Source organism: Microtus pennsylvanicus, chromosome 10, assembly GCF_037038515.1.
Source record: "Microtus pennsylvanicus isolate mMicPen1 chromosome 10, mMicPen1.hap1, whole genome shotgun sequence".
Lineage (NCBI taxonomy): Eukaryota > Metazoa > Chordata > Mammalia > Rodentia > Cricetidae > Microtus > Microtus pennsylvanicus.
This window is the reverse complement of record NC_134588.1, coordinates 111,345,956-111,366,628: the sequence shown is the minus strand read 5'-3', so window position 1 is coordinate 111,366,628 and position 20,673 is coordinate 111,345,956. Positions and strand designations below refer to the sequence as shown.

General features: G+C 48.8%; 2 protein-coding genes across 8 annotated transcripts in view; one reads left to right on the top strand and one right to left on the bottom strand.

Annotated features, from left to right (window-relative positions):
- Window positions 1–20,673, bottom strand: part of C10H1orf74 (chromosome 10 C1orf74 homolog) — a 126,852-nt gene that overhangs the window by 88,689 nt on the left and 17,490 nt on the right. For 3 of the 6 annotated variants that reach the window (XR_012912132.1, XR_012912133.1, XR_012912134.1), the window contains exons 4-5: window positions 17,529–20,219; window positions 10,146–12,175 (exon numbers count right to left, since the gene is read on the bottom strand). The exons of 1 other annotated variant lie outside the window; for it this stretch is intronic. The gene's annotated coding sequence lies outside the window, so the exon portion shown is untranslated. Of the gene's footprint in view, window positions 1–10,145; window positions 12,176–17,528; window positions 20,220–20,673 lie in introns of those variants that run through there. 2 more of the 6 variants (XR_012912131.1, XM_075989527.1) reach the window with 1 other exon arrangement.
- Traf3ip3 (TRAF3 interacting protein 3) overlaps window positions 7,977–20,673 on the top strand; it is a 28,125-nt gene continuing 15,428 nt past the window's right edge. Inside the window, exons 1-7 of one of the 2 annotated variants that reach the window (XM_075989525.1) lie at window positions 7,977–8,233; window positions 11,907–12,307; window positions 13,751–13,877; window positions 13,979–14,042; window positions 14,229–14,253; window positions 14,484–14,513; window positions 14,597–14,692. In XM_075989525.1, coding sequence (XP_075845640.1) covers window positions 11,966–12,307; window positions 13,751–13,877; window positions 13,979–14,042; window positions 14,229–14,253; window positions 14,484–14,513; window positions 14,597–14,692 — 684 coding nt within the window. In that variant the 5' untranslated portion in view covers window positions 7,977–8,233; window positions 11,907–11,965. The remainder of the gene's footprint in view (window positions 8,234–11,906; window positions 12,308–13,750; window positions 13,878–13,978; window positions 14,043–14,228; window positions 14,254–14,483; window positions 14,514–14,596; window positions 14,693–20,673) is intronic. The other variant, XM_075989524.1, reaches the window with a different exon arrangement.

Below are 20,673 nucleotides of genomic sequence, written 5' to 3'. Positions count from 1 at the left end.
CCCCAAGTGGCTCCTTGGTTGTCACAAAGAGACAGATCTGAAGGAGTCTGTTAAGTCACAAGCCAATGGTCTCAACTGCAGGTATCACTGCTGCAGTGTGACAGTTATGTCTGACTGCTGTTTGGTTGGCTGTTTGGTTGGCTAGTTGGTTGATTGTTTTTTGAGTTCACTTCGTAGTTAAGAATGACCTTGAACTCTGACCCTCCTTCCTCTGCCTCCTGGACTTTTGGGTCATAGGCCACATGGTGTCAGAGACTGAAGTCAGACATCACACATGTTAGACAAGCTCTCTCCAACTGGGCCACATCCCAGCCCCTACTGAGTGTTCTGTGAATGGTATCATTTCAGTAGAATAAGGTCTCCCCAACACCTGGTACTAAGGATAGACCCGGGGCTGAGCCCACTGTGCCCCAGAGCTGCACCCGAATCTACGCCATCATTACTGCTATGACTATTAACAGTGAAGGAGCCAAATGGCCCAGAGGTTGGATACTTTTCTGCGAATGAGCTCTCATGGTAAAACCAGTCCAACTCAAGCCAAGGCAGTCCAGCTCCCCAGGTCTTCTGTAACCTGTGTCCCAGGCTAGCTCTGTGAAAGAGCGTGAGGAGCAGGTGACAGAGGTGCTCTGTAGGGGACAGCTATCTCAGCTCTGAGTTGCTGGACCCTTAGAACACCGAAGCCATGTTCACCTGAACTGCGTGAACTAAGACGTGTTTGTGTTGGGTCACTGGTGGTTAATAATTGCTGTGAGTGAAGCTGGGGCCATGGCGGCAGCCCAATAGTAAATAAATCATTAAACACCCCTAAAGGTGAAAATTATGAAATGCCTCTTGATTGAAAAACAGATAAAGAAGATGTGGTACACTTACACAATGGAGTACTACATGGCAAAAAATAAATAAATAAATAATGACATCTTGAAATTTGTAAGTAAATGGATGGATCTAGAAAACATATTGAGTGAGGTAACCCAGACCCAGAAAGACAATTATCACATGTACTCACTCATAAGTGGCTTTTAAACATAAAGTAAAGAAAAACCAGCCGGGCGGTGGTGGCGCACACCTTTAATCCCAGCACTTGGGAGGCAGAGGCAGGCGGATCTCTGTGAGTTCGAGGCCAGCCTGGTCTACAAGAGCTAATTCCAGGACAGGAACCAAAAAAAAAAAAAAAAGCTACGGAGAAACCCTGTCTCGAAAAATCCAAAAAAGAAAAAAAAAACAGTCGACAAATCACAATCCCAGAGAACCTAGACAACAAAGAAGACCCTAAGAGAGACATGCATGGGTGTAATCTACATGGGAAGTAGAAAAAGAAAAGATCTCCTGAACAAATTGGGAGCACGGGATCATGGGAGAAGGCAGAAGGAAGGGAGTGGAGAAAAATAAATAGATCAATAAAAACAATTTTAAAAAGAAAATTATGAAGACATGGAACATATATATAATGTCGTGCCAAGTTTAAGTAACAAACGCAATGCTGGGTCCCGATACATGAAAACAAGCCAGGAGACGATGGACATGGAACTTCCTGTGCTGAGTTGTAGGCTTTTTAAATTTTTTTCTCAAGACAGGGTTTTTCTGTGTAGTCTTGGCTGTCCTGGAACTTGCTCTATAGACCAGGCTGTCCTGAAACTCAGAGAGATCTGCCTGCCTCTGCCTCCTGGGTGCTGGGATTACAGGCGTGAGTCACTGCTGCTCCGCTTAAAGTCTCTTTAAGCAAAGCATGGTGGTATACACACTTACAATCCCAGGGCTTGGCAGGATAAGAAGTTCAAGAGCAGCTTGGGCTACATGAAATTGTAAAAAGGAATCTTTTGATGGTGCTATGTTATACTTTATAAGAGAGAGAGAGAGAGAGAGAGAGAGAGAGAGAGAGAGAGAGAGAGAGAGAGAGAGAAAGCGGGAGATTCCGAATGTTTCCCAGACATTTTTCAGGGTGCCCACCTTCCCCCCACAGGCTGGTAGCATAGTATACGCCCCCCTGTGCTTTGGTGGCTTCATTTCAGGGAAACTCCCCTACACTGCTGCCCATGACAGATGATGCTGAATAAGAACAGGCTTGAAAGGGCTCTGAGGAGGAGACTCCCTCTGGAGTGGGATGCCACTTGTGACATCATTAGGATGGTTTTCACTGAGGGCGGGCCTGTTTGGTAAATAATACTGAAACGCTATTAAACAACCATCATCCTCTAGTACCCACGTCTCCAGAATCAGAAAGTGGAGTCACCTTGGCTGAGTCCCTGGGACTCTGAGCTAAAGCCACCAGTGAGGGTTCTGACCTCGAAGGCCATGTGGGGAAACGGCTCCTATGAAACAAGCAAGTGGAAGGAAGCACTTACTGGACGGCTCACATAGCCTGGAGAAGAGGAGGTGCATTTTCCATATGTAGGATGAGGGGGGATGCTTAACGCATGAGCAAACTTGTGTTTTTCTGACAGCACCCCACCCTCCGCCCAGGGGGAGGCAACAGACACCGAGCTGCTCTGAAAACTGACATCATCTTTGTCCTGTGTCTCCCAGATGGTTACTGGAAGGCCTGCTTTAGTCAGCCTGCCTTCTGCTTTGCTTTTCTGTCAGTTAATCATACTACATATGTGTGCCCATTTATATGTTACAAACGCTATGCCAGGCCTAAGGCTGTACCCTACGAGATACTAAAATTAAGGCCAAGAATTCACCCTTCTTATCAGCCTAGAACAAAAGGTAACTCATCTTCTGCACAGCTGGACCCTAAGAACAGGCCTTGTCGTTGGTGCACGGTGACAGGCCTTCAGGCCTTCAGCACCGTTGAGCTAAAGAGCAGATAGATTCCTTAGCTCTGCCGATTCAGGACTAGCACCATGGCAGGAACAATAAACCACGTAAACCATGAGGCAGTTGGAGGTGAGGTGAGCAGAGTCTTTAAAAGCAAAATGAGGATTAGATGAGCTCTCTGAAGTAATCCTAGTGCCAAAGGCCAAAGACAAGGGTGGCATCTGTTCAAAATTAAACAAACAGCAGGGCATTGCCCTTGCAGAAGGTGTGTGTGTGTGTGTGTGTGTGTGTGTGTGTGTGTGTGTGTGTATGTAAGCGGGGGGGGGGGGGGTGCAGTGGACTTTGTGCAAGTTCATGGTTCTGGTTCTGATGCAATCTTTTAAACTAAGTCATACAGACTGGCTTCAGGTTAACTACGTAAAACAGAACGACCTTGAACTCCTAATCCTTCTGCCTCCACCTCCAGAGTGCTAGGATTATGTGTGGACACCCCCACGCCCAGTTTACGCGGTTCTGCAGATGAAACTCGACCTCCTGCAGGTTCGGTGGATATTAAGCAGGTTCTTGTTATCAGCGGTTGCCTCCCTTGTAGCCTCACAACCCCCCAGAATCTATACAACAAAGACAGTTCTTGCTTAGATTAAACATTTCTTACACAAACATAAGAGGCTTTTATATCTAAGAGATGCTCTGCCAACAAGGCCCCCACAGACCCCACAGAGGGCTGAGAGTCTGTTCTGCCACAGACGGGAATGGCAGGCAACCTTGCAAATGTAGGAAACAAGGAACATTGCCTCCCTCCTGAGGAGTGGAAGATACACTGCCTCAGAAATGTGGACACTTGATTAAACTGACCATCAACACCCTTGAAAAACCAAAGAGCAAACCCTATGAGAACCTGACAACAGTTTGCCCACGCTGGGACCTCCTGTGAGATTCGGGATATGTCAGTCAGCTTCCCTGTACCTTAATAGACTCCCAAGAAAATCAGTTATGAAGAGACAAGAATTTGGAAGATTCAGTCAGTGATTGGTTACCTCAGACACTACCAGGACTGTGGTTTTCATAACTTCATGATGGGGCAAAAGCTCACCTCATGACTGGGAAGTGAAAAGTGGATAGAAGAGCCGAGATGGCTCTCTCCCCTCAAGGACATGCTCCCAACAACCTAACTTCCTCCCGCTAAGCCCATTCCTAGGATTCTCTGAGATATGGACCTCTGCGGGTAGCCACACTACAGCAAGGACCACAGGTACCACTAAATACTAATAAAAAACTGTCTGGGACTTTCTTCTAGAGTAAATTACTTGGGCTTGAGAATGCATTGCTGAGAAACAGGGGCCAGTTGGGAGAAACTCCAAGAATGAACAACTCTGATTAACAATACCATTTTCCGAGAAAGAAGCAATCAGCTGGCCGAATGAAGGAGTCTCGGAAGCTCCCGGAAGGGAGGCCCTAGTGGCCAGATAAGAGTGTCCAGTTAGCCCAGGGTAAAGCTTTCCTTTGGTCAATAGGCTGATTAAACCTTCCCTCCCTACCCTAAGAGGCCAGCTGCGGATGAGACTCTCTCCGTGCATCTGGTTTTCTTGAATCCATTTGATTCTGGTTTGCAAAGCCATCAGCAGCACAGTTATGCAAATTGACTCTTATGCCGTTTGCAGGGAAACTGATGAGCCAGGGATCATCAGGTCAAGTGAAACAGGCCAGATTCAAAAATCAAAAACCACGTCTTTTCTCTCCTGTGAGATATATATATATTGAGGCAGGGTCTTACTTCATAGCCCAGGCTGGCCTCCGATTTATGCCAGCCCTCCCTGCCTCTACCTCCCAAGTGCTTAGAATACAATGTGAGCTATACTATACCTGGCTTCGGAAACTAGGTTTAGACAGACAAACAGACAGACAGACATAAAAGTAGAAGGGAACTAAGTAGGTGAAGTAGGTCTGAAAGGAGGGGGCACAGAAGAGAAGACTGTTGGGATAATTATGTTCTCTCTCACATAGAGAACATAGACTCAGCAATACACATGCTCTGTAAAAGATCTGAGAGCAGAAAGTGGCCATGTCTGAGCAATGGGAAACCCATGGGAAGAAGGGTTGAACGAAGGAGGAGTAATCAGGGGTTGGTGCGAGCAAGCTGAAATCGCATACATATGTAAATGCTATAATGAAGCATCATTCTGACTAAAAAGTTAGTAAGATGAAAATGACAAGATGTATTAATTTTTTACCACACTGTGGTTGCTTCCTAAGGTTTTATGTATGTCCTTACTCCTGTATTGATTAGAATAGGCAGTAACTCACTTTTAAGTTCTGCTTTCTGTTGGTATTTATACCACCACCTCCTACACAAGATCGCCCATGCACACAAACATCCAAGCATCCACAAACCCGTGCACACAAATACCCAAGCATCCACACACCCATGCACACAAATGACTAAGCATCTGCACACACATGCACACAAATGCCCAAGCATCCACACACACATGCACACAAATGCTCAAGCATCCGCACACCCGTGCACACAAACATCCAAGCATCCACACACCCATGCACACAAATGCCCAAGTATCCACACACCCGTGCACACAAATGCCCAAGCATCCACACACCCATGCACACAAACACCCAAGCATCTGCATACACATGCACACAAATGCCCAAGCATCCACACACCCATGCATACAAATGCCCAAGCATCCACACACACATGCACACAAACATCCAAGCATCTGCACACCCGTGCACACAAATGCCCAAGCATCCACACACACATGCACACAAACATCCAAGCATCCACACACCCATGCACACAAATGCCCAAGCATCCACACACCCGTGCACACAAACATCCAAGCATCCACACACACATGCACACAAGCGTCTCTGCACGTGTGCACAAACTTCTGCATCCCATCACACCTGCTCACTAGTCTAACTTAACATTTTCTTCTTTCCTTCTTAATTTTTACCTACTTTCCTTGGTTCTTATGACCAATTTTAGAAGTCTGCTTGAACGTAGGTAAGCTCATAAATCATTTTATTCTTATTTAAATAATGAAATGATTGCAGCTTTGGGGCATACCTCAGCAGTGCCTCACAGACTTTAGTCTTAATGTCCCCATTATCACTGTGCTCACTGGATTCTTAATTTCAGACTCAATTCTCTATATTTCAAGACTGATCTATATTTTTTTAATTCCCAACTTTTATTGTTAATTTCTAATTTCATTGTACTATGGCCAGAGAATCTTATTTCAAAGACTATGTTTTTGTTTTATTTAAAAAAAAAATCTTACTAGCTAGCCCAGGCTATCCTCAGGCACACTTTCCTCCTGGTCAGTACTGGAATTATAAGCATGTACCACCACACTCAGCTAAAACATTTTTTTCTGTCAGCATGGTCAATCTTATAATGCTTTATGCATATTTGAAAATAAGATACACTCTCTATTCTCAGGGATAGTGTGTGTCCATGCGTGCATGTGCACTTTTTCCATATAGATAGATCAGTAGCCTATGGCAACTTCATGAACCATTAATTCTCAGAGCAGGGTTAAGAGTTCTGGCTTTGGAACTGGAGAGATGGCTCAGAGATTAAGAGCACTGGATGCTCTTCCAGAGGTTCTGAGTTCAATTCCCAGCAACCACATGGTGGCTCACAGCCATCTATAATGAGATCTGGTGCCCTCTTCTGGCGTGTAGGCAAACATGCAGACAGAACACTGTATGCATAATAAGCCTTTAAAAAGAAAGTGAGTTCTGACTTTGCCTGGCAGTGATGGTGCACACCTTTAGTCTGAGGTGTGCAGATGTGTAAGGGGGGATGTAAGGAGGCAGTCGTGAGGCAGGCAGATCTTTGTGCATTTGAAGCTAGCCTAGTCTACAGAGTTCAAAGACAGCCAGGACTACACAAATAAACCCCATCTCAAAAACCCAAAAACAAACAAAGAGTTCTTGCTTTGACGCAGAGCAAGCCTGGGTCCAGCCCTTGCCACATGACTTTGAGCACACATAAAAACCTACTAGCCCAGGCAGCACGAGTGTAGCCCCCAAAGAGTACCCAGCCCTAGGAGGGATATTGACCTCTGTACACATTTCTGTACAGTTTTTAATACGGTTCAGATCGGCTGCAATTCCAACACAATCTCCTGTCTTCCCTCGTGTCTCTCGCCCTGGGCCCCTGTGTAAGAATCTAACCTGTGTGCCTCTTGCTTTTTTCTCTTCAGACACGAGGGGAAGTAGCAACCATGAGGAGGACTGTGATAACTTCTCCATGTTAACGAAACTTAGCACAGCTGCGTGAGCGTCTCACTGCCTGCCTCACGACTGCCTCCTTACATCCCCCCTTACACATCTGCAAACCCTACATTCACAGCAGCCGCATCCACCGCCTAACCCCTCCATGCTGAGGGCTCAGAGGTCCCAGTGCTGTTCGTGAGCTTGGACCAACCCAGTTTCCTGCTGATCTATTTTGAGCTGCTCCAGATTGCCTGTTTGTGATAGTTTCTTTCTAATGCATCTGTTCTCTTTAATTTTCCCCCAAATTTCTCAGTTCAACTCACTGGGATTTTTCTCTTTTCCTCCCAGATTATGTTGGTTATCTACCTTCTGTCTTCTAGCCACCACCTTTACTGTCAACCCTCCACATTGCTTCAAAAAGAAATGAATCCAGAACCCCTTAAGGATCTAGAGCTCCTCAAAACACAGAGATCCTTCAGACATGTCAACACTGGGGAGAGGTGCCCAAAGGAAAGGGAGGTTCCAGAACAGATAGCTGGATGGCATGGGAAACATCCCTCCTGGGTCTCACCACAGAAATGGCAAGGTTTGGATCTGGCCCAGAGCTCATCCCTGTATAATCCCCGATACAAACAAACAACAACAACAAAATGTTTTGAAACAGGGTTTCAAGTAGCCCAAGCTACCTTGAACTCAATATCTAGCTGAGGATGACCTTGAACTCCTGGTTCTCGTGCCTCCACTTCCTGATGTCGGGGTTTCAGAGCTGCACTGCCAGGTATGGTTTTTAGTGCTGAGGATGAAACATGGGGCTTCATGCATCTATGAAAGCACTCTACCTACTGAACTCATCACCAACCCCTGGAAATGGATATTGGCTTGAAACTGCTGGGGAGCACAGACCAATCAGGTAGCGGGAGAGTGGGTGGCGGGATGGAGTTCCTCACCAGCCCTGGAGGCCCCAAGGGTGAAGGGGCCCCTCTCAAGTTGCTGAGAGCAAGGAGAGGAACTGAGGTTTGCAAGCACTGTGGCTTGTCTGTTTCCTGTTTCACCAGACTGCTGTGCCAAAAGAATGTCGGTACCAGAGGAAAATGGAGAGGGGGCTCAGAACATCTGACTGACCGCTTCCCTGGCCACCTGAGACCAGAGAGGGGGCTCAGAACATCCGACTGACTGCTTCCCTGGCCATCTGAGACCAGAGAGACACTAGGGACAAAACCTGAGACCTGAGGTAATGGTGGATGACAATGCTTTGGGATCCAGGTTTGGGTCTGTTGACGTTGGGGCAGAAGGGGCTCTGCTCATGCCAGCCTCCTGCACAGCAGCAGGTGGTAGGGTCTGAGTGCTGGGCTTTGTGTGACCAAGAAAGCATCCTTGGGTAACCACTGGGATACGGCTAACAGCTCTGTTCCACCTGTTAGATTAGTAAAGGTAACGACAAGCCTGTAGGTGAGGGGCAGTGCCCTGCTGCCTCCCTGTGCAGGGAGGAGAGCCACCCTCCCTAGTGGGTACTACCCCTTCCTCCAAGGCTCTAACTGGACCCTTCGTGTTGCCAATGGAGACTCCAGAAAGCCTGGGCAAGCGGCCTTGTGACCTTTCTTTGAACCACAGGACCAGTTCCTTTATTCTGCAGCTAGTCCCTGTCCATCAGATCTTCCACAGCCATTTTTTTTTTTTTTTGGATTTTTCGAGACAGGGTTTCTCCGTAGCTTTTTGGTTCCTGTCCTGGAACTAGCTCTTCTAGACCAAGCTGGCCTCAAACTCACAGAGATCAGCCTGCCTCTGCCTCCCAAGTGCTGGGATTAAAGGCGTCCGCCACCACCGCCCGGCCCCCACAGCCTTCTTATGTTGATGTGAGCCACCATTCCACACCATTCCAGAAGGCTATGTGGTTCCGTGCAGGCACCACATCAAATCCCACCGGGGTGGCGGGGAGTGGGAGGACCTGTGGGTCGAGCAATGCTCCTCTTTCTAGGGAACCATTCCTACTGTAACTTCCCTCTTGGTGTTAAGTCCTAATGATGCAGAGAGTAAAGCAGCCATATTTCAGTAGACCTACAGACCAGCTAGATGGCGAGAAGGGAGAGACGTCACCACAGCCTTGCCTCAACCCCACAAGATGTTTCCTCTTCCTGTCTAGAAGGCGAGAGGGTCCTAAACCCAGAGAACTGCCTCCAGTACAAAGCCTATATGGAAGTAGGGCCCAACAGGGAGGAACCTAAACCCTCACACTCGTGAGGCCGTACCCATTCTTCACCTGCCTGTTCTTTGCCTTCCTGTCTGACCTACTGGAGTTGATGGTTACGTCCAGACCACTGAGAAGCGCTTTGTCCTTATAATCCAAACTCAGAGGTCACAGGAAAATTATTCTAAGATGGAGATATAAGGCCTGTTCATAACTGAGAGAAGGAATTAGGGGGAATCAGACGGTGTCCTTGAGTCTGGCTTTGCCCGGGCGTTTGATTTACACCAGCAAGGATAGGTAGGATGCTTTCTGTCTGTTATTTTGAAAAGCTATCATAATGGCAGTGCTAGGTGTATGGTGTGGATGTCATCATTTAATGCTCATATCCCTTTCACGGGACATTTTAGCCCCATTTCATTAATGAGAGCCCTGAGGCTTAGCAACACTTAACCGTTTCCCCCCTTTGTAGGCAGTGACAGCCTGGAAGTGAGTCGCAGACTGGCCCCGAAGCAAGAGTTCCCATCCATCCATCCATCCATCCATCCATCCATCCATCCACCCATTCATCCACCCATCCACCCATCCATCCATCCACCCATTCATCCACCCATCCACCCATCCATCCACCCTTCCATCCACCCATCCATCCATCCACCCATCCACCCACCCATCCATCCATCCACCCATCCATCCACCCATCCACCCATCCATCCACCCATCCATCCATCCACCCACCCATCCATCCACCCATCCACCCACCCATCCATCCATCCATGCTAGTATTCAGGCATCTGTATGTGGCCTGACACTAAGAGCCCCTGCTGTGCACATTTAAAAGGGCCATGCCTATCTCCCATCTCTCCCTCTCCCTCTCCCTCTCTCTCCCTCTCTTTCTTCCTCCCTCCCTTTCTCTCCCTCTCTGCTGTCTGTCTCTTCCCCTCCTTCCTTCCCTCCCCCCTTTCTCTCCGCCTCTCTCTTCTGCTACCCCTGTCCCCAGAGGCTGCCCTCCCCTCTCTCTTTTTAAGTTCCCTTTCCCCTATAAAACCCCCTCCACCTGAGCTCTGTCACACTGTGTCTTTCTCTCGCATACCACATTTTTTTATTACAACAATCCATCCATCCATCCATCCATCACAGAACATGTGTAGAGCTTTTGGCTCCTTTTCTACATAATTAAATAAGCAGAGAGACTGGTGGGAAGTCTAGAGAACCCCACAGAGCGAGAGTGAGAGCAAAGCCTTGGGGGAGGCACAGAGATGATGAGGAGGACAAACACCAGCTCACAGTCCATGGGGTAAGCTCTGCCCAAGGCAGAGGCTGCTCCTCTGCCCTCAAGAGTCAGGTAACAAAAAGCATCCAGGACTTGGCTATATAAGCCCCTCGGAGAGTGAGACTGTCCACCCACAGGCTTGTGAATGAGTGCAGTGACCAGGGACAGAGCAGCCACTCTGCACAGAATTCTATCTTGTGCCAGGATAGACATCGAAGTCCCAACAATGAAGCATAGGGACTCTGCCTGCAGATTCTGTGCAGCCTATAAACAAGTCTCTGGGGTCAGAGCTGGCCAGTGCCTCCTGGTCGATGAGGCTGGGATACTTCCTCTGACCACCCAGGAGCTGAATTCCAGGGCAGTGGGATGAACGGTAATAGAGAAGAGGCAGCAGCTCTGAGGAGGACCTTCCTCATCACCCAGTCGGGCTCCAGAAGGCAGAGGAGGTGGGGAACAATCTCTGATGCTAGGGTGTAGGTCCTCTGAGTCCAGCCCTCACTCCACCAGGCTGCCAGAGTCCAGAATGAGGCTAGCCAAATCCACAAGAGGAAGGTGAAGACGAGGGTTTAGGTACTAGAGAGATGGCAGGTAAAGTCACCTAATGGGGCACCAAGGGTGACCTATCTAAAGACCATTCCTTAGGGACAGGTTTCTCTTGTCTTGCTTCTTAGGGTTTGTCGTTGGAGGACTGCTGTTGAGAGTTCAGACAGCAGTTTTGGAGACAGACTGAGCTTGGCAGGGAGGTGACACTGAGCCAGGGTCTCTGCAGTGGACCAACACTAAGCATCGGGAAGATGCTCATCCCATACACTGACCTGATCAGCAGCTGACGTCAGCACCTCGCCCTAGATACATAGCGGATGACAGAGAGAAAGGTCAGGGTGTGGCGATGGAGGAATTAGGGCAGGTTCCCTGAGCCATGCCAGTCCGGAGCCATAAGGTGACTGCTGAGAGCTAGAAATGGGGCAGAGGGTGCTAGTCACAAACCTGATCACTTCCTGAGGGGTTGTGCTAGACCTCCACTGGGTCTCGAGAACTGCCTCTTAGCTATTTTAGGGATAGTGTGGCCAAGAGAACAGTCAGGATGACATCATCTTTCATTTTAGACTGGAAGACGAAGTGGGCTGAGGTGGCCAAAGTTCTGCAAGCCACCCAAAGGGCTGTAAGCTCATTGTGACGAGTATCATTTGTCCCTTGTGTACCCTCACTCAGAGGCATCTAACCAAAGAAGAAGGCTCCAGAGAGAGCGGCCCACTTTAGGGATCAGTGCTAGAGAAACCTGGCCTTGCTGGATTCCATCAGTTCATGCAGGATTGAGCCCAGGAGTCCTCACCCCGGGTTTTCAGCACACACACGGATGGAGCCCTGTGCTATTTCTGCCCTGACCTGGGGAGATAGATTGTCAGTTTTTGGCCCATCTTCTGACTCCTCCCTCTTGGCATCTGTCAGATCCAAGCAGCTGTTCAAGGAACTGAAAGCCAAAGACAACAGGTGCTCGGGAGGTCACCATGATCAGCTCAGACCCCAAGTCCTCCCCTGGCTTGGCTCGGTGGGCTGAGAGCTACGAGGCCAAGTGTGAAAGACGTCAGGAGATCCGAGAAAGCCGCCGCCGCCGCCGCAATGAGACCACCTGCCGCCAGCCAGGGAAGGTGCTGAGGACCCAGCACAGGGAACAGCTTCAGAGAGCTCGGCAGCTCCAGTTCCTCAGAAGGAGAAACCTGGAAGATGAAACGAAAGGCCACGTCAGGGAGCAAGGGCCTTCCCGCAAGACAGATGGAGGGACATGTCAGGTGACTGTCCTCAAGGAGCCCTTGCCTGGTGCCAACAAGACCGCTTTCCCTGGACAGCAGGTGGGATATGTCCAAGAAAACACTGCTCTAGACCCGGGGGGTGGGAGTCTGAGAAGCACAAAGGCCGAAGGTGAATAACAAGTGATTCCTGTAAGCCCCTTCCTCAGCATGCAATCAAGTTTCCATCAGTCGTCAACCATTGCTCTTTAGGGTTTGTGCTGTGTCTTTAATTTCTTTTGAAATGGGGGTCCTACTCCTGGCTGTTAGGAGAAAGGAAATAACTGTTCAAACAATTATAAATCAATAACTAGTATAAGATCTTTTTTCCCTAAGATACGGCCTTGCTATATAATTCAAGAGGGCTCCAAATTTATGATCTTTCTGCCCCCCTTTCCTGAGTTCTGGGATTACAGGTGCACCGTAATTCACAGACTCTGCTTTTTCTTCTCTCAATGCTCAGGGCCTTGTGCATGGTCGGCAAGCATCCTGCCACTGAGCCGCATCTCAAGCTCTATAACATCTTCTGCGGCTATGTTACGGCATCTACTTGACCATCGTTCACCAGAGACTTACTAAATGCTTTGAATATGCCAGGAACACAAGCCAGTGTTCTTCATGTCTTAGCATGCATGTGTGCATGCATGCACATGCTGCCACACGGCTGCCCAGAGCAGCCATCCTATAACATGCCAACAGCTTGTTTACATGGTAACAAGGCCTCTGAATGGCCTTGACAAAGGGGCAGAGGTATCAAGAATGGGAACAGAAAAATGCAGCGAAATAATTGTCTGCCCGTGGCTATCCCATAGATATTTCTTAGCCTTTTAGTGCTGGGTTAGCTACATAGACTTTTTGATTTTGTAGAAGAGAAGACAAAAATAACAGACATTCCCTCCATCCAGGACAAGAAAGAACAGGCACCGAGGTGACCTCGAGGCTGTGAAGCCTTGGGTGGTTTTGGCTTTCTAGGTGGAAAGTATCATTTGGACTGCTGTGACCAAATGTCACACAGGGAGTAGCTGGAAACAGCAGAAATATATTTCTTGTCATTTTTGAAGCTCAGGTCCAAGCCCAAGACTCCAGTCCATCTGGAATCTGATGAGGACACTCTTCCTGTGCAGATAGTCACGCCACCGTGTGCACACATGGCAGAAAGCGGGCAGACAGGCGCGCTCTTACGCAGTTCTTCTGGGAAGGCACTGACCCATGTGCAGACATAAGTGCTTCCCAAAGGCTCCGTCTCCTAAAAACCGCTCCAATTTCAACACAGGAGTTTCGGGAAAACCACTCAGTCCACACAGATGTCGTTAGCATTTGCTTTGTTTCATTTTTACTTTGGTTTGTTTTTCCTGTGCTGAGAATGGAGCCGAGGGCTTTGTATGTGCCCAGCAACCCGCTAGCACTGAGCAACATCCCCAGCCTCTGGCTCTTCTCTCTGCAGTTCTCTGGAAAGCTTAAAAGGCCCTTCGGAGTGGCATTCCGTAACCTTCCTCTGCTTTCCAGGTAACAGGGACAAGCGCCGCCGTTTTCCCGACCCTGCGCCATTCCTCCTCAAGCCTCCATTCCTCACACATGACCGTCTGTCCACCACAGGACTCTGCCATCAAGAAGCCACACAGACAGCACCGGGGTGAGAGCGCGGCCCTGACCTACAATGGCAGCCCAGTTCTCCCATCCCTCCCTCATCCTCCCTCCTTCCCGGCCTGCTGAATCACCCTGTCTGTCTCTCAGGTACTCAGACAAAGGCAGAAGAGGCACAGCCAAGAGTAAAGAGTGATGCCAGTCAGCAAACCAAGTGAGTTCCCTCGTGTTCTGACCCCAACAGTTCGCATCTCCTTCATCCCTCACCTCCACTGGACAGCCCAGCTGAGGAGGAGGAGGAGGAAGCCCCTCCCCGCCCTACTGCTCTTCCACAGGGATGCCAGGTGCTCGCAGATTTCATTTTTTTTGGCCCACTGTCATGTTTTCCTTCTCTTCCCAGCTGTGGAGTCGCAGTTCAAGATAAGGTAAGAGAACCCTCGTTTGGAGGGGTGTGGGTCAAATGGCCCCTAAGAGCTAGTATCCCGGGATTCTGGGATAAACCCGGGCTGTGGTGGAGGGTCCTGAGCATAGATGTGGGCCTAGAAGGACCCTGCCAGATCCAAGGCAAAAGAGACCTGCTCTGTGTAAGCCAGCCAGGGCTCCCTGGTTCTCTGCCGACGTCCTCCTGAGCCTCTTCATCTCTCTCTCTCTCTAGGACATCATCCAACTCTCTGAGTACCTCAAAGTAAGTATCACAGCAATGCCTGTGGCAGCCTCACACCCACTCTTCCTCCAGGTTAACCTTCCCCTGTACGTTTTTCCTTCTAGGAAGCTCTCCAAAGGGAGCTGATCCTCAAACAGAAAATGGTGTTTCTCCAGGACCTGCTGCCTGCCCTGATCCGGGCCTCTGACAGCTCTTGGAAGGTAAGAGTAAAATCATCAGACCAGGTGTGCAGACTTTCATGCATGCCCACCTTGTGTCTCTCAGCATCCCACCCGGCATGGGAAGGGCTGGCTCACTGGGAGGAGGCAAAGGTGGGGGTGCTTATATGCAGAGGCCCAAAGGTCTCAGTAAGTGTGACCTGGGGAGACCCAAAACCAAAAGCAGACATAAGGCCCTGCTTTTAAACCGTGGGAAGAGATGAAAAAAGAGCTCCGTCCAGTGTTGTTACTAAGTATTGTCAAGGCAACGGCTTTCACGTGGGATTCTGTATTAGTCACTTTCTTAATGCTGTACCAAATTACCTGATACAAGGAACTTTAAAGAAAGGGCTTATTTTGTTTATGGTTCCAGAATACAACCCATCATAGTTCGGCGAAGGGGCGGGGGGGGGGGGTCATAGCTGGGGGACTGTGAGGCAGCTGGTCACATTGTATCCACAGACAGGAGCCAACTAAGAAAGGCTGGTGTTGGTCTGTTTATTCTCTAGATAGCCAAAGGCCATGCTCCTGATACCATGGGAAATTGTTCTTTAGGCAGACACCTTCATTTATTTTGTAAACATCATCTCACTACGTAGCCCTGGATGACCTAGAACTCTATGTAAACCAGGCTGGTCTTGAACTCACGGAGATCCACCTATCTCTGCCTTTGCCTCCCAAGTGCCAGGATCAAAGCCACGTACTACTGTGCCTGGCTCAGGCTCCTGCTTTTCAGAGGGTTCCTAGTTCTGTAAGCAAGACACATGACAAAACAATACAGACATGAGAAATAAGAGATGCTTCCAGGGTGGAGCAGGCTACAGGGAGAACAAAGAACCCGGAGAGGGGAGCCAGAGGCACAAGGACAGTTACAAAGCATTGTCAGGCAAAGGAGGACTCAGTGACAGGGTGGATAGGTAAGAGCCAGAGTGTGGCTCGATTTGGCACAATGGCTCTCTAACTTTCTTATCTCAGGAATCTTTATACTAATTTTTCATTGATTAATATTCTCCTAGAGTGACCACACTTCCCCTCCCTCCCTCCTTTCCTCCTTCCTCCCAGTGCCTCCCCAGTACCCCACCCACTCCTCCTTTCTCTTCAGAAAAGGGCAGGTCTCCCCATGTATATGGGCCAACCATGGCATATCAAGTTGTCGAAAGACTAGGTGCCTCCCTTCCTATTAGGTCTAGATGAGGCAACCCATCTTTATACTAACTTTTAACTAAAAACTCCAAAGAACTTCTGATGGGTACCATATTAGAATTTGCCAATTTAAAACTTAAAATGGAAATTTATGAATATTAATTTAGAAATAACAACAATCAAGCATCATATGCTAACTTAAGTTATGTATTTTAATGGAAAGCTTTGTTTCAAAAAGGAGAAATTAGAGAAGTACATGGTTGGACAGTCTCAATACCTAGTTAGTAGTGGGTTTTCTGTAACATGACAATAGGTTTCTCCACCAATGCAGTAAGCCAGATCAAGTTGAATTAAAAAGTAAAAGAACAGGTATATTTGAGCAAGGCCTGGAGAAGTCACACAGCCAAGCTAAAGCAGGGAGCTATATACCCTGTTGGCAAGGGGTGATGATGTCCTCCATAAGCCCAGGTATAGTCAAAAACTGACCACTTTAGGAGGGGTCTTGGGCTACTGGCAACTTCAGGGGAGGAACTGTTGGAGGAGGCCACTTGTTTGTTTCCCGGCTGCCCAGAAACTGAAATAATCACACAGAAACTGTATTAATTCAATAACTTCTTGGCCTAATTGTTGTAGGGAGGGGGGCCGCTTGTTGGTTCCCGACCACTTAGCCCTGAAATAATCACACAGAAACCACATTAATTAAATCACTGCTTCGCCCATTAGCTCTAGCTTCTTATTGGCTGACTCTTACATATTAATTTAATCCACTTCTATTCATCTGTGTATCACCACGTGGCTGTGACTTACTGGCTAGAGTTCCCTCTGGCTCTGGTGGGACTACATGGCTTCTCTCTGACTCCGCCTCCTTTCTTCTCCAACATTCTAGTTTAGTTTCCCCCACCTAGTTCTGTTCCCCTATAGCTCTGCTATAGGTCCAAAGCAATTTCTTTATTAACCAATGATATTCACAGCATACAGAGGAGAATCTTACATCGAGGAGCTGCTGCTGCAACAATACACAACTGGCCTTCTTAGCACTTTTGGAGACTCTGAGAGGGCAGGGTTTGGAGAGAGAATTGGGGCTTTCCGGATCAAACAGGAATGAGCTGCAGACAAATACTAGCTGAACAGAAGACACCTAAACTCTATTTCCTTCTCAGTTCAACCTCTTGTGAGCACTCTTTCAATTGAAGCATTTGAAAGCAGTCAGTGTCATGGAGAATGTCCTGAAAAGGGAAAGGCCTTGCAGATAGATCCCTTCAAAGAGTCTGTAGAACCCTCCTGTGTTCAGCAAAGGATAAGTTGGTGCCACCAAAGTCTAAGGCAGCAGGTGTGTTCAGCCAGAACATGCAGCCTCCCAGGCCTCCCCGCAGCTCACTGTAGGAAGGTTTATGCTTAAAGAAATGAAGGGGGGCAGCTGGAACACTCCCAGAGGTTTGTGGTGACACAGACGGCCACCACGCCCCCTCGGAGCCAAGTCATCCCTCCTTACACCAGTCACTGAGCCTGGATTCGGAGTCTCTCTGGTGCAGGCCCTGTTTGCCTTTTCCACTGGCAGAGCAGGAGCCAGAGTCCGCAGCCGGGCACTCCAGTGGCTGAGCTAAATTGAGATCATCTCCCCCATTGGTTTATAAGATGCTCGGTATCGTCCAACTCTAGGCTGGGGGTTCAGGACAAAACGAAACCGAGTCCTTACCTGAAAGACTCACGGCTCAGCAAGGGAGAGACACAGCAGGCAGCTCTAGTGAGACCAGGCTGCGAGTGTGTGCGCAGCCCGACAGAAAAGACAGCGATTCTGTCTGAGGTGGAGAAAGGAAGGCTCTGTGGAAAGAGGCCATTTTTGCTGGGTCTTAGGGGTGAGTAGCAGCTCACCAGCTCAGGAGTGGCTCGATGATGGGGGCAAGCAGAAGAGTGTTTAAGGAATTAGGATATTTACAGGCCTGGGTGTGGCAAAGCACTGGGTGTAGCACAGTGTGACGGACAGGAAGGGGTCCCATCTGAAGAGCGTCAAAGAAATACCTCTCTCACACTTTCAGAACAGGAGGCTTGACCCTTCACTGTCAAGGTTTGTTTCAGACTCAATGTGCAGACTCCATCGTAGAAAACACACGTGCATATCTGTATGTGGATGTGCATATGTGTCACAGCAGATACCTTGTACTGAGGACCCATGAGATCGCATGCCACCCCCGGTTGAGAAACACAGTCACAGGCAGGAAGCGGGGCGGAAGTTAACATTCACTCAGAGTTGAAAGCAGGACCTTACTTATTCTGCCATGCCTGCTTGTCTTTCCGAAGGGGAAGAATCTGGTCTGTGCTTGTAGTTTATCTAAACGAAGGCCTGTGGCTGAGTGAGGGGTAGAGCCCTAGAGAGGCCTAGAGGAGCCTAGGTCAGCTGTGCTTAGAGAGTGGAGGTGAGGCAGATACATTAAGAGCTATTTATGTAGCGCTCAGGAGTTTGAGGCAAGAGGATTCTAAACTTCAGGCCAGCCTGGGCTGTATGTTGAGACCCTGTTTGGCTGTTGTTGTTGCTGCTGCTGCTGCTGTTGTTTTTTCAGCCATTTAACCATAAACTTGGAGGGGGCGTTATGTTACCCCGGGCTCCACACAAAGAGTTGTGGCTCCTCTGGCCTTCGTTTCCTCTCTCCCACCTTCCTACCCTTCCCAGCTCTCACATTCACCCTTTTCTTCATCCTCCCACCCCACGCTCCCAGCTTCCTGTATTTAAGAAAAGTCATTGTTAGCTGTTCAGTTGAGAGTCCTTGCTTCTCCCAAAACAAAACACTTCAACTCCATCCCTCCCAAGAAGGTCTCAATATTAGAGAAACAGTGGCCCCATTTGGTGATTTTGAGAAAATACTTGAATGAACGAGACCAGCATTGGGACTTGGACCTCAGCCAAGTGTCGTCTTTGTCCTTCCATTTGATTCCGTGTATGAATCTCCAGCTTCTCATGTAGAGATGATGTTCACGGCAAGCTCTCCATCAAAGCCCCAGAGTCAGTGCCCCCCGAGACACTCCCTGGAGCTGCTGGGAACCCAGAGCTGGGTCTGACCACTAGAACAGATGCAGCTATGCAGGAGAGGAAGCTGGGGTGGATCTGCGAAGCGGAACTGAGAGCTTGAGATGACAGCACAGGGGGAACTGGCTCTGCACCCTATGCAAACTCTGTGAGAGCAGAGATGAGCCATGGGCTAAGGCTTCCAGGGTGAGGTGTGCTGTTTCTGGAAATAGATATGAGGCAGGGGACGGACCAGCACCAGGTGTGTGTGGTCTTCCCATTGCCTTTCCCCACCAGGGTGGCCTGTCTGAGGAGATCCAGACTCCTGGATAGGGTCCACAGCAGCCTGTAGAACTTCTTAAGTCTCCAACACTAAAGTCAGCATGGGGAGACTGGGGGGGGGGGGGTAAGGGGCTGTTCTATTTGCAGCAACTTGGCTTCAACATTTCTGCTTGCCTTAGGGAGTCTGGAGCTGTGGGCCAGGTATTTTGTTCATGCCGTAGACTTGGGTGGCAGCCCCTATCCCTACTTGAAGGGGCTACCATGAATCATCTTGTATTGCAACATAAATGGAAAAATAATCTGGGGTTGGGTTGAAATGCGCAAATACTTGGAAGAGGAAAATATTGAATGAAAGTGATCCTACAGACTAGGGAACTACCTAGAGGACATTTCCAGGATACTGTCTGGAGCCTGTGTTTCTTCCAGGCTATAAGGCGGCAATCTTTAAACTTGGTGGGTGTAGCTGGCAGAGTCTCTTGGGAGACCAGCACAGAGGGTGGCAGGGCGGGGCTAGCTGGGTTCAGGGCCTGCAGACTGACAATGAACAGGCCCCTCTGGGGAATGTAGCTGCTCTACCAGTTAGGCCTGGGCCTGAACAGTGGGAGCCTTTGTCCTCCTCTCATTTGTCTCAAGCCCTGTGGTTATTGTAAATGCCAAATCTCTTACTCTCGACGCTTTCCCACATGCGGCTGAGAAAAACATTAATAATAGGAGGGACTTTAAAAAATTGGTTTTGGCAAAGGCTTTTGCTTTTTGCAAGGTCCAGCTGAGTAACACAGGAAGCAGAACGGGTGGGGTCTCCCCCTGGTCCCCACGGTTAGAAGACTTAGACAAGTACGATGAAAACAGGAGCTCTGTGATACCACTTCCTGCCTTCCCCAGGCACCTCGAGTCCCAGCACCGGAGGCCCCCCTCACCCCAGAAGCCCTCTTCTGCCCCTAGTCTTTACAGCCGTGGCCTACCAAGAGTATTGGAACTGTTCGCCAATGACAGGAGCCACAGCATCCAGGACTGGAGAAAGGCTCCTCAAGAGTCCCACAGGAGTAGGGTGGAGAAGCCAGATAAAGAAACGTGAAAACCACTTATAGGTTCATGACCGTATCTCTAAAACAAAAAACAAAACAAAACAAAACAAAACAAAAAAACCATGTTCTTGTTAACAGCACCCCCAGGGCCCCAGCCAGATACACCTGGGGTAAAACTCAATCTGGCAAAGGGGATGTCTACAGGTAGAAGCAACAATGTACATGAAATGTAAAAGACTGAAAACCAGAATTGCACCTCTACCCACCCTTCTCCACTTGCTCATAGATCAAGGAATGCCTTAAAGTTCCCTCAGGCACCACAAGACCTGGGGCACGCTGGGGGTGATGGGGAGGGCAGACAGATGAGACCATTAGATAGACCCAGCTTTTGAATACCTCCGTGACTTTCCCAGAAGCCCCCTTACCCCTCCCTGGGCCCACTCCTACTCTGCTTAATATCTCTAAGTTCATTTCTCACTTTTTTCACTTTCTCACTGATGTCCTGTCAAGGAGGTAAGGACACGCATGCACGC